At 53.2% G+C, this 16459-nt stretch overlaps 1 protein-coding gene across 8 annotated transcripts in view; it reads right to left on the bottom strand.

Annotated features, from left to right (window-relative positions):
• Window positions 1-15768, bottom strand: part of TRIM9 (tripartite motif containing 9) — a 68490-nt gene extending 52722 nt beyond the window's left edge. For all 8 annotated transcript variants that reach the window (XM_021538454.3, XM_021538456.3, XM_031504892.3 and 5 more), the window contains exon 1: window positions 14848-15768. In XM_021538454.3, the coding sequence (XP_021394129.1) occupies window positions 14848-15663 (816 nt within the window). In that variant the 5' untranslated portion in view covers window positions 15664-15768. The remainder of the gene's footprint in view (window positions 1-14847) is intronic.
• Between the last annotated feature and the right edge of the window lie 691 nt (window positions 15769-16459).

The following is a 16459-nucleotide window of genomic DNA, read 5'->3' as shown; positions in this document are numbered from 1 at the left end:
TTTTTTAGGGGAAAGTGCTTTCAATTAAAAAAAAAAAAAGAAAAAGAAAGAAAGAAAAACCAGGCTAAGGAGGTGTAACAACGTGGTGCTGAGGATGCCAAGGCCACCACTGATCCATGTCCCCAGGTGCCACATCCACATGGCTTTTACATCCCTCCAGGGATGGGGACTCCACCACAGCTGTGCTGTGATTGGACAACTCTTTTTTGGGTAAAACTTTCTCCTAAAATCCAGCTAAACCTCTCCTGACTCGAGGCTGTTTCCTCTTGTCCCCTCCGTGGGATGTCCACCCTGCAGAGCTGGATGCACAGAGCCCAGGGGGATTAGCCCAGTGAGCTCATTAGCCCTGATTTTTAATTAGCTGCCAGGTGGTCAGCCTGAGTGTCTCTGCCACGAGCCACTGGACAATCCAGAGGCACAGGACAAGCCTGGCTTTGTCCCAGGGGTGTCCTTTGTCCTGTCTGTCCCTCCCAGCCCTTGTGCCTTCACCTCCAGCCTCGGAGCACGGGCACTGCCAGGAGGCTCTGCTGGCTCCTCACAAGGACAAAGGGTCTGTCACAGACACCCAGGGGTTTTAAAATAACCCTAAAATGGGAAATTTGGGCTTTTTCCAGTGGCTTTTTGTCACAGGGACATTCTTCTTTCTCTCGGGATTTATTTTCATAGAGCAACACAGAGGGAAGAAAGAGAAAACAATTTCTATTTCTGCTCCTTGTTTTTCCCATGTGGAACGTGCTTGGAGAGTTGTTTCCCTGGGGTGATTGCTTGGTTGGATTCTGGTGAGGATTGTTTGAGCCTGATGGCCAATCCAACCCACCTGGGGCTGGACTCTGGAGAGAGTCAGATATGGTAGTTAGAAAAAGTAGGTTTGTAGTTTTAGTATCTCCTTTAAATAGTATATTGATGTATTATGGCATAGTTATAATAAAGAAATCATTCAGCCTTCTGAGCTGGAGTCAGACATCAGCATTTCTTCCCACCAGGTTTGCCTTTTTGCCTTTTTTCCCTTGGCTTTTCCAAGGCAAAGGGCTGAGTCCCAGAAGTTCCAGGGCCTGCTCCTTTCCCTTGGAGGCTTTGCTTTACTTAAAGATGTTTCCATTTCAACTCACAGCCAGTTTTGAACACACAAAGGATGAGCAGCTCATTAAGCAAAGCTTGCCCAGGTCTGTCCTTCCCATCTTTCTCTCCAGCCCAGGCCAGGGGCTCCCAGAAAAGGAACAAAAACCATTCCCTGCACATGGAGCAGCACCAGGAGCTCCACCAGCCCTTCCAACGTGGAGAGCCACCAAGGAGGGACCTGTGTGCCCTACAGAGGTCCTGGACACTGCCAGGGATCCACAGCTGCTCTGGGAATTCCCAATTCCCAATCTCCCACCCATCCCTGCCCTCTGGCAGTGGGAGCCATTCCCTGTGTCCTGTCCCTCCATCCTTGTCCCCAGTCCCTCTCCAGCTCTCCAAGGGGCTCTGAGCTCTCCCTGGAGCTTCTCCTCTCCAGGGGAACATTCCCAGCTCTCCCAGCCTTGGATTATCTCCATATCCCCTCTAGGGCCAGCAGTGTCTCATGTGTTTAACTCCAGACCATAATATCTGCCACTTGGAAGACAGGCATCCAAAATAATCATCTCTGCACCAAGCCTGCCCCAGAACAAACCCCTGGTTTTTGCTGCAGGGCTGTGCAGCCAGCAAGAGCACCTGCTTTTGGAATATTCTCCTTCAGGAAGAGGTTGGTCGATGTATTCACGCACACGCAGAGTGGTGAAGGCAGCAAGCTGTTACATAAAATGTTATATAAAATTACCTTCCAACTGCACAGAAATCTCAGAGTCCAACTCCACCACCCTCATGCTGAAGGGATCAATCACTCCGAGTCACCAGAGATGCTCCTGACACCCAGGAGAAATGCAGGAGGCAGAATCAGGCATTAAATCCCACTCTGGACACACATTTGTGGCATTATTTGTGCTCTGAGATCTCCTGGCTCCTTCAAACTGGAACTGCAAATCAACTTGGAGACCCCAGACCAAATCATCTGCTTAAATCACATGGCTGCAATAAAATAATTACTGAGCTCATACGTGTTTTAGCGAGGTTAAAAGCTTTTCCCAGAGATGGAGATTAGGCACAAAACCCTGCTCTGGATCCCTGTGAAGCACATTTAGGAACAGGTCATGTTTTATAGTGGAGTTTGGATCAGGCTAAACCAGCACAGCCCCCCCCGAACTCCAAATGCAGCATGTGCCATCAGCAGGTGATGGTGTTGGCCCCATAAGCCTTGTTACATTTAATTTAATATTAAATAATAAAATAAATAATAATGATACAGTAATCATTATATAACAGTTATTATATATTCTATAATTATAACATAACATAGAATATATTCTGTGTTAATTATATTATATAGTTATATTTGTATATATTATACTATTATCTATTATAAAAATACTGATTATATAAGATTAGATATAATTAATTATAATAATTTAATAAAATAACATATTTAATTTAAAATAGCTGTATTTTGGGGCACATCCAAGGAAAGTGGATTTTTCCTGGGCTCAGGAGCCTTGCTGGGGTGTGACCCCCTTCAGGAAGGGCTGCATAAATACAAATCCCACTGGCTGGTTTAAGTCACACTTATTTTCTTGTTTGTAACATATTCACTGGGAGGGAACTGAGCCATGAGCTCCCTGATGTTAACTCTGAATAAATCCCAGATTATTTGGGGTGGGAAGGGCCTGGAAGCTCATCCCATCCCACCCCTGCCACGGCAGGGACCCCTTCCAGCATCCCAGGCTGCTCCAAGCCCATCCAGCCTGGCCTTGGGCACTGCCAGGGATCCAGGCACTGCTCCAGTGCCTCACCACCCTCACAAGAAATAATTTTGTCCTTCAATTTAGGTCGAGTTCTCCTCTTTTAGTTTAAGACCACCACGACAGGCCCTGCCACAAAGTCTGTCCCTCGCTCCCGGGGTGGCTGGCAGGTTGGTGAAACCCAAAGCTCTGGGACCCGACGTGATTGATGAGAATTTAACAATTCCCAGCTCTGCTGAAGCCAAATCTGTGGCATATGGCAGGAAGGGCTTTTAGCCCACCTCACACAGCCTGCTGCAGCCAGGACATAAATTATTCCTTGACTCTCCTCTGCACGCAGCACAAGATGAACCGAGGTGCCAAATGTTGAGTGCACAAGGTCCCTGGAAGACAATCTGTGCTAATTGCCACTAATGACCTTGTGCAGCATCACTGCCTCTGCCAAGGCTGATCCCAGGAATTGCAACAGCTCCATAAAAGCTGTCCCAGTTTTCCCTCTTGGCTGAAGAAACATCCCACAGTGGCAGGAGGTGTTCCCCCGACTCAGAGCTCGATTCCACCAGAGCAGCTCGCTCCAAGCCCTGTTCAACCCAGTTTGGAACAAACTGAGCAGAGCCTCTCCCTTCCCTCTTTCCTTCTCCCACCTTCCCACCTCGCAGCACCTTCCCACAGTGAGGAAGAGAATCCCAGAATCTCTGAGGTTGGAAAAGATCTCTCAGCCCATCCATGCCATGCCCAGTGTCCACCTCGTCCCCAGCCCGGAGCTCTGAGTGCCACCTCCAGGAGTTCTTGGGCACCTCCAGGGATGGGCACTCCAAACCTCCCTGGGCAGCTCCTCCCAACACCTGACCACCTTTTCCATGAATAATTTCCCCCAAATATCCAACCTGAAGCTGCCCTGATGGTTTCCCCTTGTCCTGTCCCTGTTCCCTGGGATCACACCCCCAATCCCCCCGGCTGTCCCCTCCTGGCAGGAGCTGTGCAGAGCCACGAGGTCCCCCCGAGCCTCCTTTTCTGCTCTGGCACCTTCCTACCACTCCCAGCTCATCCAGGAATCACATCCCAGGCCAACCAGCCACACCTGGCACCATCAAATATCACAGCATGGCAGCAGCAGCCAGAAACCCTCTGCAACAGGCAGCGGTCAGCTGGCACCGTGGCACAGACGTGGGCAAAGCACTTGCCAGGCAGGAATGGAGCACAGATCCTCCCTGGAGCTGCCTGTGGCCTGTCCTTGCCCATCTGGCAGCCTGGCACCACGGCAGGAGGTCCATGGAGAGCCCAAGCCACAGATGGATCAGGGCTGGCTCGTCTGGCCACAGCTCCAGGAGCACAGCACGGCTCCCACCACCACCCCAGCAAGTGACCTCCCTGCCCCTCCAGCTGGGCTCTCACCTGGCCTTAGGGCATGGGGAAAATGCAGCATCCACTGCCAGAGGGCAACATTTAAAATGAAAAAAAAAAAAAATTAGGAAAAAAAAAGATTTCCTATATTCATAAATTTTAACTGCTGTGCTCCGGGGGAGGTGAGAAATCAGCTCAGAGGTGAGAAACTGTGTCTGAGCTCTCGCTCTGATTCACCAAGGTGTGGGCTGCTGGCAGCACAGACCTCAGCAAATGGCCCCTGAGCTCCTCCTTTCCTGGGAACAGAACGTCAGGATGGAAGAGGTGTCGGTGCAGGATGGATGCGGCACACGCTCAGCCACGCCTGGGCTGGGTGGCTTTGGGGTGACAGCGTGACAGGAGCCACCACTGCTGCTCCTCCGAGGGAGCAGCTCCACAAAGAGCAGGAATGGCACAAGAAAGAGGGAGCAGCTGGCTGAGCTACAAAGGAGCACCAAGGAACGAAGGTGGGGACAATCAGAGGTGGTGGCACTGCTCCTGCAGACAGCAGGGCTGAGCTTCGGGGCGTTTGGAGCTTGTTCTGCACAGCAAGTGCACAGACTAAACAAGCTAAACACACAGCACACTTCATCTGTGCTGCTGCCTCAGGTTTAGCTTTTCTGTTTTTCACATCCTGTGCTGCTTCAGTGTGTGGGTCTGAGCTCTATATTATGGGATGCTGAGCTCTGTGCACAGAGCAGGGACACAAAACAATTCCTGCTCCAGCTGGGCACCAAGGACAGAGCCAAGGAGGCGAAGGAATTCCTGGTGCAGCTCCACAACATGGTGCAGCAAATCCAGGTACTGAGTCTCCAGCTGAGAAATGTCCCTTCCCACCAGGATGAGCCATCCCCTGTCCCTCTCCCCAAGCTTGTTTGGGTGGGTGCTCTCCCAAAGGAACCTTGTTTTCCACGTTGCCCCCCTGAACCCTCCCCAAAGCTGCTGCTCCTGGAATCGTGGAGGGAACAGCAGAGCCCTGAGCCCTTCCCATCTCTGCCATGGGTGGATCCAAACCTGTTCCTCACCTGCCACTGATGCCTCAGGTTTGGCTTTTATATTTTACAGATTCTGTGCTGCTTTAGTGTGTGGGTCTGGGCTCCAGATCAGGGGATGCTGAGCTCTGTGCACAGAGCAGGGACACAAAACAATTCCTGCTCCAGCTGGGCACCAAGGACAAATGATCCAAACCTCAGCCCAGGAGCACAAACAGCGTGGGCTGGAGAGAGAAAAACAAGCAGGGTGGGACTGATGGGCTGGAGCTGGAATGGGACAATGAACTCCAAGGTGCCAATGGAGCAGAACTGATCCCAGGGAGAGCCCCGGGAGCGCTCGTGCATTTTGGGACCATTTTGGGTCATTTGGGTGCAGCCCTGGCTGGGCTCTGGTGCTGCCCAAGGTGGATCCATGGAGGAGATCCTTTAATAAATCCCTAATTTATTCTGTGACTCCATCCAGCCCCTGCTTTAGTGCAGCCTTCTCAAGGCATCAATGCCAGCAAGCCATAGACTAAACAAGTTGAAACAGCACACCTCATCTAAATCCCCAATTGATTTCTACCCCAAGTTAATTTCTAACCCCATGTGTCATTGCCCCATTTTCTAGAAAATGAGTGAATTCTTTTACTTAGTACAAATCCCTGTGATAACATTGTGCCCTGCCAAAGAATGAGTGCTGTGCCACCCAGGGAATGGTGGCATCTGTCACAGAGCCAAGGGACAACACCAGCCCTCACCCAGCACCTCGTTAATCCCCAGCTGATTGCACATCCAGGGCTCCCCCCAATTTGTCACCTCATTTCAGTCGTGCCTTCAAATCTCTGTGACTTCAGTCCTTGACTGAGTAAGGATGGAAGTGCTTTCCCAGGGAGGAAGGGAGGGAGGCTGATGCTCCCGTTGTGTCCTGGATGGGATTTCACCCAGCTCTCACAATTTTGGAAATTCCCAGTTCATCTCCACCTGTTCTGTTATGAATTCCCACCCTAATTGTTGCTGGGCTGGAGGAAGGGCACTGGTGCTAAACTCACATTTCCTGGGAGAGGACAGGCAGGGGCTTTGTGCAATTATTTGCCCAGGAGGATGAAGCAAATCCTTGGCAGGGAGATCTCCAGCCCACCCCTTCCCCTTCCAGCATCCTCAGGGAAATGCTGCCACAATTCCCATCACTCCTCCCCTGCTCCAGCCTGCATCCCTGGGTGCTGGGGTGAAACAGCCCTGCCAGGGAGGGAACAGAGGGAACTCTGCCCCCAGAGCAGAGTCTGTGTCTGGAAATCAATAAACGTGCCTTGTTAGGAATAATCCATTTCAAAGCTTGACAGAATCCCCCCTTCTGCCAGCTTTACATCCTCTGACAGAGAGACCATGGCACAGAATCACAGAAACCTGCCTGGAAAGGGGGATCAAATTCAGGCCTCTGAGTTTGCCTCTGCAGACAGAAAGGTCCTTCCCAACAGGAATCCCACAGGCACAGCAAAGCCCCCATCAGGGACCCTGGGAATCACAGAATCCCAGGATGGTTTGGGTTGGAAAGGACCTTAAATTCCCATCTTGTTCCACCTCCTGCCATGGGCAAGGACACGTTCCCCTAGACCAGGCTGCTCCAAGCCCTGTCCAAGCTGGCCTGGAACACTTCCAAAGGGAAGGAAGCAGGGAGAAGAAAAATGGTGAAGTGAACAGAAGCAGTGAATTCCACACATCTTGACTGAAGGGACACTGGTTTATCTGGGCAAACAGCAGCAGAGGAAACGCCAGGAGCTGCAGGTGGAAAGCAGCACAGGCTGTCAGGAATGGTGCCACGGAGGCACCCTCGAGCTGAAGGCGAGGCCATAACCCAGCATTAATTCACACATCCCCCAGTCCTGCCACAGGGAACAGCAACAAGAAGGGAGCTGACCATGCAAATCCAGAGAGGCAAGGGAAAAAAACCCAGAATTTAGTGCAAAAGCCCCCCCCCCCAAAAAAAAAAAAATTAAAAAAAAAAAATCACTGGTTGAAAGATGCTCCACATTTTCGTGGTCGGTGCAAATAATTTAACTGATATTTCCCACGTATTTTGGTTGTGCACCAAGCAGGAAGCAGCAGCCCCAGCGTGGGCAGCCAGGCTGGCAGCTCCACAGGAGATCTGGGATTTTCAGGAGGCATTGGAAGTCACAAATGTGATCTTCCACTCCAGTGGCTGCTGCAGCTGCTCCCTGCACCCATCCCAGCTGTGGATCTGAGCTGCTCCCCTGGGGAATGGCAGCTCTGCCCCGGCCCTCAGCACTCCAGGCACCATCCATGCATGCCTTATTAACATCCAATTCCCAGCTTTTTTTTTCCCTAAACCCATCAACTCCTATAAGGTTAGTAAAGGGGAAAGGGTAATTAACACTGATGGGAAATCCCTCAACTGCCAGATCCCTCCCAGGGCAATTTCTGCTGCTGCAGAGCTGAGCGGGCTCCTATTAACAGCCCTCTATTTCTATGACACAGGGAATTTAATGGCTAATTAAATACAAAAACATGGCCCAAGCCTCAATCCATGCTGTGCATACGGTGTTTGAGGTTGGGCATCACCCTCGCAGTCACCCCTCTGCCGCTCAAGAAAAATTCCAGCTGAAAAACTGGAAATGAACTTGGCTCTTGTTCTTCCTACCCAGGAATTCTGCCCTGATCAGAGCCTCTGCTGAGCTTTTCCAGCCAGCTCCAGGTCAGGCTGTGCTCAAAGCTGAATCCAGCTCTGAAGGCAAAATATGAGCTGGTTCAGACTGCAACCAAAATTTTCCTTTCGATAGAGGCAAGGTGAATTCTCTGACCTGCTGTTCTCAGCTCTGGTCTCCTTCCTGCATTATTCAGGGAGGTGTCACTGGAATGGGTGAGAGCTGGGCTTCATTTCTATTTATTTGTCTCCCTGTTGAAGAGTTTAGCACATTTCCTATTTATGGCCACCTGGCAGGAACCTCAGTGGTGCTCCCAGACCCCAAACCATCCCTGCTCTTTCCAGCTACAATTGGGAATTTGAAAAACTCACTCTGAGAGCTTCTACTCCTCACAGTAATTCCACACCAGGCTCTGCCTCTCCTTCCAGGACATCACCTGAGCCAGGGTCACCAGAGATTTATACCCCCAGCTCTCTCTGCCTTATAAATAGAAATTTAACCAATCCATCCCAGCAGGACGAGCTGAATGAACAGGGAATGAGCTGGCTTATTTCTAAGCCAATTGAACAGGTAAAAATGCCTCAGCCCAAGAACAAACAAAACAAGGACCAAGGCTGACAAAAGAGCAGCTTTGAGAGTTGTTATGTTTCAGGCAAATTTTTCTTTAATTACTCTCTCATACAGCTGGGAAGAGCAATGCAATTTGGAGGCACTCTGAACTAAATGAATTTGTGTGAGCAACACGAGTTAATCAAAGGCTGCTGGAAATTCCTTCCAGGTCCAGAAAAGAGAAGGGAAATATCTCCCAGTGGTATGTGCTGGATTGCTAGAAAGTGCACAGCAAGACTCCAAAAAGGAATTTGTGGTCATTTGGTTGTGGCAAGAGGAGAGAACACAAAATATTTAGATGGGATTTGGGGAAGGAATTCTTGGCTGTGATGGAGGTGAGGCCCTGGCACAGGTGCCCAGAGCATCTCTGGCTGCTCCTGCATCCCTGGCAGTGCCCAGGGCCAGGCTGGACAGGGCTTGGGGACACCTGGGACAGTGGAAATGTCCCTGCCATGGCAGGGGTGGGATGAGATGATCCTGAAGGTCCCTTCCAACCCAAACCATTCTGGGGTTCTGTGGCACCAAGCAAAGTTTTCCCTTTAAAAGCCTGAACTTGTGGGTGCTGGATTATTTAGAAGAGCAGGAATGAGCAATGCAGAGTAGCCTCAAAGCCTCCTGAGAACCTTTTCCCAACAAAGATCCACCCTGCAGCAGTGTCAGCTCTTGGAAAGCATCCTGTGAAACCTGGTTAATAAACAGCAAAGCCCTTCCACACTCTCAAGTAATTTATTTAACACCAGGCACACTGTTTGCTCTGCTTCCTCATTCTCCTGTTTTTCCAGGCTAGGGATGTGGCTGTGGAAAATGAATTTGCAGAGAATTCTTAAAGCTTGAGAGAAGGCTCACATAATATGCATTTATACACAAACTTGTTCTTGTTTAGCTACTTTTTGGTAAAAGTTTTCTTATACACTTTAATTCTCAAGTAATGTAAGCCAAGAAATGCTTATAATGCATTGTAATTAGAAAATAGTTAGCTTCTAATTAAAATTGCATAAATTATAACATCTGTATTGTCTCACCCTTCACACCAGACTGAAAATAGAATAAAAGTTTTTAAAACACCTCTCAGTTACCCCATCTCTGAGTCAAAAAAAAAAAAAAAAAAAGCTTAATTTGACATATGGTGACAGGGAAACCCCTGGGTATGGACACTGCAGAAATTCCCTTGAAAAAGGCAAGAATCAGTCCCTGGGTTAATTTTCCCCATCTCAGCTGAGGTGCTCCTGACTTGCACCACAATAAATGCAGCAAAACCCACCCAGGGGGGTCCTTCAATCCTCAGGTGGCCAAGAGGAGAAAAAAGATGGGATAGAATGGAAAAAAATTGATATTTACAGATGAAAATGGATTCCCCCCAGAGCTCAGTCTGCTTGCTGAGGCCTGAGCCAGATGGTGGAACAGAGCACTGCTCTGTCAGATCCGGGTATTTTTGGACACAGAATTCCAGGATGGTTTGGGTTGGAAGGAACCTCCAACTCCTCATTCCACCCCCTGCCATGGCAGGGACACCTTCCACCATCCCAGGGAGCTCCAAGCTCTTTCCAACGTGGCCTGGAACACTTAACATGGCCTTGAACTTTTATGATGCAAACAGATAACTTGAAATATAGGGGAAACATCCCATGTAGTGGATTTGGGAACCTGTGAAGGGTGGCTCCAAGCTCCATCCAGCCTGGCCTTGGGCACTTCCAGGGATCCAGGGGCAGCCAGAGATGCTCTGGGTACCTCTGCCAGGGCCTCTCACCCTCACAGGGAAGTTATTTTTCCCCTAATCTAACCTTCCCACTGGAATGGGATGAAAGCTGCAGTGATTTCCACTCACTCTGAGATGACCCCGAGCCCATTTCCATCTGCAAATGCCTCCGAGGTCACCTCCTGCCTCCTGGGCTCCACAAACCCTTGGGAGAACCTTTGGTTAACAGGGTATGTGGGGCTGCTCCTCACTCCATTAACTGCAAAGCAAAGAGCCACCTGACAGAAAGCTTTTATCCAAATCAATGAACAGGAGAAGGCAGCATCACCTCTGCAGCCCAGTCAGGCTGGAAAAGACTTTTAAATCATTCAGTCCCCATGTCCCCAAGGGCCACACCCACACAGCTTTTAAATCTCTCCAGGGATGGCAACTCCTGCACTCCTCTGGGAAGATTTTTGCAATGCTTAACTACTCTTTTCATGAAGAAATTTTCTCAAATATCCAACCTGAACCCATCCTGGAGCAACCTGAGATGGTTTCCCCTTGTCCTGTCCCCGTTCCCTGGAGCAGATCCCAAATCCCCCCTGGCTGTCCCCTCCTGGCAGGAGCTGTGAGAGCCACAAGGTCCCCTGAGCCTCCTTTGCTCCAGGCTGAGCCCCTTCCAGCTCCTCAGGAACTCTCCATTCCCTTCCCAGCTCCTCAGGAACTCTCCATTCCCTTCCCAGCTCCTCAGGAACTCTCCATTCCCTTCCCAGCTCCCTCAGGAACTCTCCATTCCCTTCCCAGCTCCCTCAGGAACTCTCCAGCCCCTTCCCAGCTCCCTCATTTTTGCTCCAGATCCTGGCTGGATTTCTTGCCTTTTTCTGACTTCCAAGCCTCTCAGGCTGTTTGCCACCCTCTGGATTTGGCCAAGGAGGAATGGAGGAGGTGGGAAGGCTGCTGGGCATTGCTGTTGGATCCTGCTGCTGCAGCTGGAAAAAGGGTGGTGGCATTCACAAAGGCCATCACACCAAGGCTTGGGAAGCATTAGGGATTCTCCCTGCTTCTCTTTAAACAGCAAATATTTTACTTTCCAAGTGCAAATAAGTCTTGGTCATACAGCAGCTCCCTGGATACTTCCCCCGTGGGTACAGGAATTCCCATGGACACAAGAGCAGCACAATTCCAGTCTCAATCTCCCCTCCAAAGTTCCTCTGGCAGCCAACACAGAGCCCTGGCCATGTGAGCTGAGGAAAAATCCTCTCTGCTCATCCCTGTCCTGCCTCTGGTGTCCCCTGGGCACAAACTGAGGGGCCAGGGGATACCAGAACCCACCCCTGGTTCTCCTCAGATGTCCAAACCAGATGGAATTAAGTCCTAGTGTGTGATTTTTATTTTTTTTTTTTTCTCATAATAGGAATCACCTGCATCCCTCATTCCATCTGTGCTGGGGCAGGAGGAGCTGAGCCCAGGTGACACCTGAGCCTGCTGAGCATCACTGCTGAGCCCACACTGAGGCATGGGATGGAAATTCCCAGGGCTGAGCTCTGCAGGGATTTGCAATCCAAGGCCAGTTTGTGTCTTCAGCCTGGGCAATCCCATCCCAGGCACTTAAATCCCGTGTAAAATTAAAATGGAGAGCACTGTTTTCCTTCCACTAAAGTCAAGATTTGTTTCTGCTTCTCTCCAAAATGACCTGGACGTGCTGCCTGACCTCCTCAAGGAGAGAGTGGTCCCAGATCAGAATCTTGGGATCATTTAGGCAGTCCTTTGAATAAATCCCTGCTTTATTCTGTAACTCCACCCAGCCCCTGCTCCAGGGCAGCCTTCTCAAGGCATCAGGGAGATCCTTCCCAGCCTGTCTGTATTTGTACACAAGCATCCATCCATGCCTCCATCTCTCCACAAAAACACACCAGCCAGCTGCTGAGCCTGCACTCTCCACACATTTCCAGCAGAAGAGGGGCTTGGATGTGTGAGGAATAAATGATTGAGCTCCATCTTGTGCTGCTGCTTCTGGCATGCCAAGCAGCATTCCCAGCTCGTCAGGATAAAAACTCAGCCAGCTGCAATATCTGTGCAAAACTGGGACAATTCAGATTAAAAAACCCAATTCCCTCCGCGTTTCTCGGAATATTCACCCTGAAAGGGAGACAGGGACAGAGAGGATTTGCCACAATCCGTGTCCAGCTTTGAAAAACCCCAGCTCCCTGAATGACAATTGATGGTGCCTCAGCACAGATTATTTTCAGGAGAACCTTCAGGGAGGAAAGGGGAAATCGGGGCAGTTGGAAATTGGGAAAAGCCTTTTGGATTTGGTTCAGGGATTGATTGCCCTGGCTCTGGCAATCACCCACTGGGGCGTGAACGCTGCTGATTTCAGCTCATCCAGCACTCTGGGGACAGCTCTGGAGACAACCACAACCTTCCCAGAAGGGAAGAGCATCCCAAAAAATACCCACACCAAGAGGTGTTGGAATGGTGCAAGAGAATTCAGGAGCTGGCTGAGGGGTGTTAATTAAAAGAGGGCTGATTTAGGTGGGATATTGGGAAAGAATTCTTGGCTGTGAGGGTGGGGAGGGTGCCCAGAGCAGCTGTGGTTGGCCCTGGATCCCTGGCAGTGCCCAAGGCCAGGTTGGACAAGGCTTGGAGCCACCTGGGAGAGTGGAAGGTGTCCCTGTGAATGACAGGGGATGGAACAGGATGGGACTGAAATCCCCCTCCAACCCAAACCATTCCATGATCCCCTCCTGTGAGCTGCAGGCATCATTACACTGCTCAGCACAGAGAAAAGATCAGGCCAAAAGGGACAGTCACCCCTTCAGCAAATCTGTCCCACTGCCAAGGGCCTGTGCTCTCACAAAATGACACCACCAGATACTTTTGCAAGAGGATCACCCCTCCAAACCACAGGTGGTTTTGTTCCTAATGCCCAGTCCCAACCAGGATCAAGCTTGGAAGTTGTGGGTATTGGTTTTGGTGGTGCTGGTTTTTTATTTGTTTTGGGTGTTTTTTTTTTGTTTGTTTGTTTGTTTGTTTGTTTTTGGGTTTGGTTTTGGTTTTTTTTTTGTGTGTGTAACAAAAATCAAGGTAAATAACCCTTCCCCTGATTTTGTTGGATGGCATCTCAAGGAGCAATCTAAGTCCTGGCTCCAAAATCCCTCCTTCAATTACTCCTTAACACCACATTTAACCCCACAGACTCTTCCTGTCCCTAAAAAGCAAACTAACACCAGGTAATACCAGTGAACCCCTGCAGAAACACAGATCTCTCAAGGCAGGCGAGGCTTCACTGTCCAAAATCATCATTGGAAATAATGTTACATTATCCTCATCTGTCAGCTACATCAACGAAACAGCACTTGGCTAAAGCTCTCCCCTGGGAAAAGGGATTTGGAAGGAAAAGCTAAAGCTCATCTTATTCCAACCCCACTGCCATGGGCAGACAGCTCCCAGCAGACAAGGCTGCTCCAAGCTGACCTGACAGCCGAGTTTTCCCCCACGTTCAGGTGGAATTCCCTGCTTTCCAAACTCTGCCTGTTGCTTCTCATCCGCCTGCTCCACGCCACAAGAGCCTGGCTCCATCCCCTGCTCCTGTGAGCAGCTCCCCAGCCACCTGTGCCACCCTGGTGCTGGGCATCCCACAGCAGCTGGATGCTCCTGCTGGCTGCCAGCAGCTCTGGGATCAGGGATTGCACCCCATGGATAAGAACAAGGGCACCAAACTGCTCTGGCACATCTCCACAAGAGCCCTGAAAATCCAGAGAGGAGTTGTTCCTGCTCCCAGCAAAAGGGGGTCAGGAAAAAGCCCCTTCCAACAAGCACCACCAAACCTTCTCCCCACGGCATAACGTGGCTACCCCCCCTTTTTGGGGCACTGGGACAAGTGACACCTTGTCCCTGCATGCACCCACTGACCCAATTCGGGGTGCAGAGCTCCAGCCCAGAGATCTGCATCCTTCACGGACCACATGCTACCAGAGTATCCCGAAATATTCCTGGAAAGCAACCCAAGTCCCTTCCACCGGGAGGTCACAGCCTCCCGCAGCTCCTTGTCACAGGTCCCGCCCCTCCCCACCTGCCCCAGTTTGTTGGAGTGGGGACCAATTATGGCGATGTTCATCCAAGGAATGACGCCCAGCCCCTTGCGCCCTGTCCGCCCGTGTCCCGCTCACTTCTGCCCCAATTCCCTCGGGCACTGGTGCGAGGAGGGAGGGCGGGAGGCAGAGGGATGGATGGAGGTGAAGATGATGATGCTGATGATGGCCACATCCCATCGCAAGCGCCGGGACCCTCTCCTCCAGCACGGACGCGTGTGCGAGCGAGCGGAGCTGATCAGCATTCAGGGACAGGCTCCCGGCTGCCCGCTGCCACCCCTCCTCCTCCTCCTCCTCCTCCTCCTCCCGGTGACTCCGAGTGCGGCAGGAGGTGGCACCCCGCGGCTCCCCGCTCCCACGGCGGATTTCACGCCTCCCTCCTCCTCCTCCTCCCCAAACCATCGCTCCCTGTTGCTTCCCCGGCTCTGCGGCGCAGATGTCCCCGAGCCACCCCCGGGGGAGCCGTGCCAGCTAATGTGGTGGCACCTGGCAGGACTGGATTTGGGGAGCATCATCCGCACGATGCCAACGTCCCCACGCCGAGGGGGCGGCGCGGAGCGGGAGCGGAGGGCTGGGGATGCTCCCAGCCCGCAGCCGGGCACGGGAGGCGGCTCGGCCGGGGAAGCCGCGGCTCACCTTGTGGAGCTTCCACATGGCTCCCAGCGCCTTGACCTCGTGGCTGGAGTGCTTGCCCTCCTCCAGGCACTGGTAGCAGACGGGGCTCTTGCACTGCACGCAGTACATGCTGTGGTTCTCCAGCTCGTGGTCGGTGCAGGTGGAGATCTTGCGGGGGCTGAGCCGGCGGCTGACGCGGCCCTGGGCCGGCGGCACCAGGCGGTGCTTGGCCAGCGGTCCCCGCGGCGGGTGGCACCGCAGGCGGCACGGGTCGCAGTAGAAGACGTCGCACTGCTCGCACATCACGGCCGCCTCCTTGGGCGCCTTCTCGCAGAGCTGGCAGCGCAGGGCCGCCGCCCTGCCCTGCTGGTAGCGGTCGATGACGCCCTCGAGCAGGCGGTTACGGGGGAAGCCCCGCAGCCCGCGCTCGTCCAGCACCAGGCTGCGGTGGCACTGCGGGCACGTCAGGCACGCGTTGCGCGGCGGCGGCGGCGGCGCCAGCGCGGCGGGAGGCGGCGGCGCGGCCGGCGGGAACACGCGAACCCCGTTCGGGGACTTCTGGCACGGCGTGGTGGGAGCGCTGGCGAAGCCCCCGTAGGAGCCGTAGCCGCTGTCCGCCTCGCTGTACAGGCTCATCTTGTCCAGGTCCAGGTAGTCATAGTCGGAGACGGCCGAGCCCGAGGCGCGGCGGCTCTGCGGAGACTCCGAGTCCGGCGTCTGCACCAGGATGTTGCGGGCGCACGCCTGGCACAGGTTGTGCGAGCAGGGCAGGATGATGGGCTCCCGGTAAAAGGAGCCGCACACCGGGCATTTCAGCTCCTCTTCCATCTCTTCCATAGGGGAGGGAAGGAGGAGGGCGGCGGCGCGGCTCCGGCGGCCGCGGCAGGAGCCCGAGGAGCGACCCGCACCGCACCGCGCCTCGGCGCCGACTGCCGCCCGCCCGCCGCCCGCCGCCGCGCGCGCCGCCGGGCCCCGCCCCCCCGCCCCGCCATTGGCCCGCCCGCCGGCGCGGGGGCGCGCTGCGCGCTGCGATTGGCTGATCCGCCTGTCCGTCATCCAGCCTGCCCGCCCGGCGGTGCCGCTGCGGGGACTGCGCTCGGGGCTGCGACGCCGCTGCGGGGTCGGGGCGGGGAGAGAGCGGGGAGAGAACCGGGACGGAACCGGGATAGAGCCGGGACAGAGCCGGGAGAGAGCGGGGACAGAGCCGGGACAGACACGGGACTGAACCGGGAGAGAGCGGGGACAGAACTGGGACAGAGCCGGGACTGAACCGGGAGAGAGCGGGGACGGAACCGGGACAGAGCCGGGACTGAACCGGGAGAGAGCGGGGACGGAACCGGGACAGAACAGGGACAGAGTCGGGAGAGAGCGGGGAGAGAGCGGGGACAGAACCGGGACAGAGCCGGGACTGAACCGGGAGAGAGCGGGGACGGAACCGGGACAGAACCGGGACAGAGCCGGGAGAGAGCGGGGACAGAACCGGGACAGAGCCGGGACAGAGACGGGACTGAACCGGGAGAGAGCGGGGACAGAGCCGGGACAGAGCCGGGACTGAACCAGGACTGAACCGGGACAGAACCGGGACTGAACCGGGACTGAACCGGGACAGAACCGGGACTGAACCGGGACAGAA

Source organism: Lonchura striata, chromosome 5 (genome assembly GCF_050655825.1).
Source record: "Lonchura striata isolate lonStrDom1 chromosome 5, ASM5065582v1, whole genome shotgun sequence".
In the NCBI taxonomy this organism is placed as follows: Eukaryota; Metazoa; Chordata; class Aves; order Passeriformes; family Estrildidae; genus Lonchura; species Lonchura striata.
Note: the sequence above shows the minus strand (reverse complement) of the source record. Positions and strands in the feature narration are given on the sequence as shown.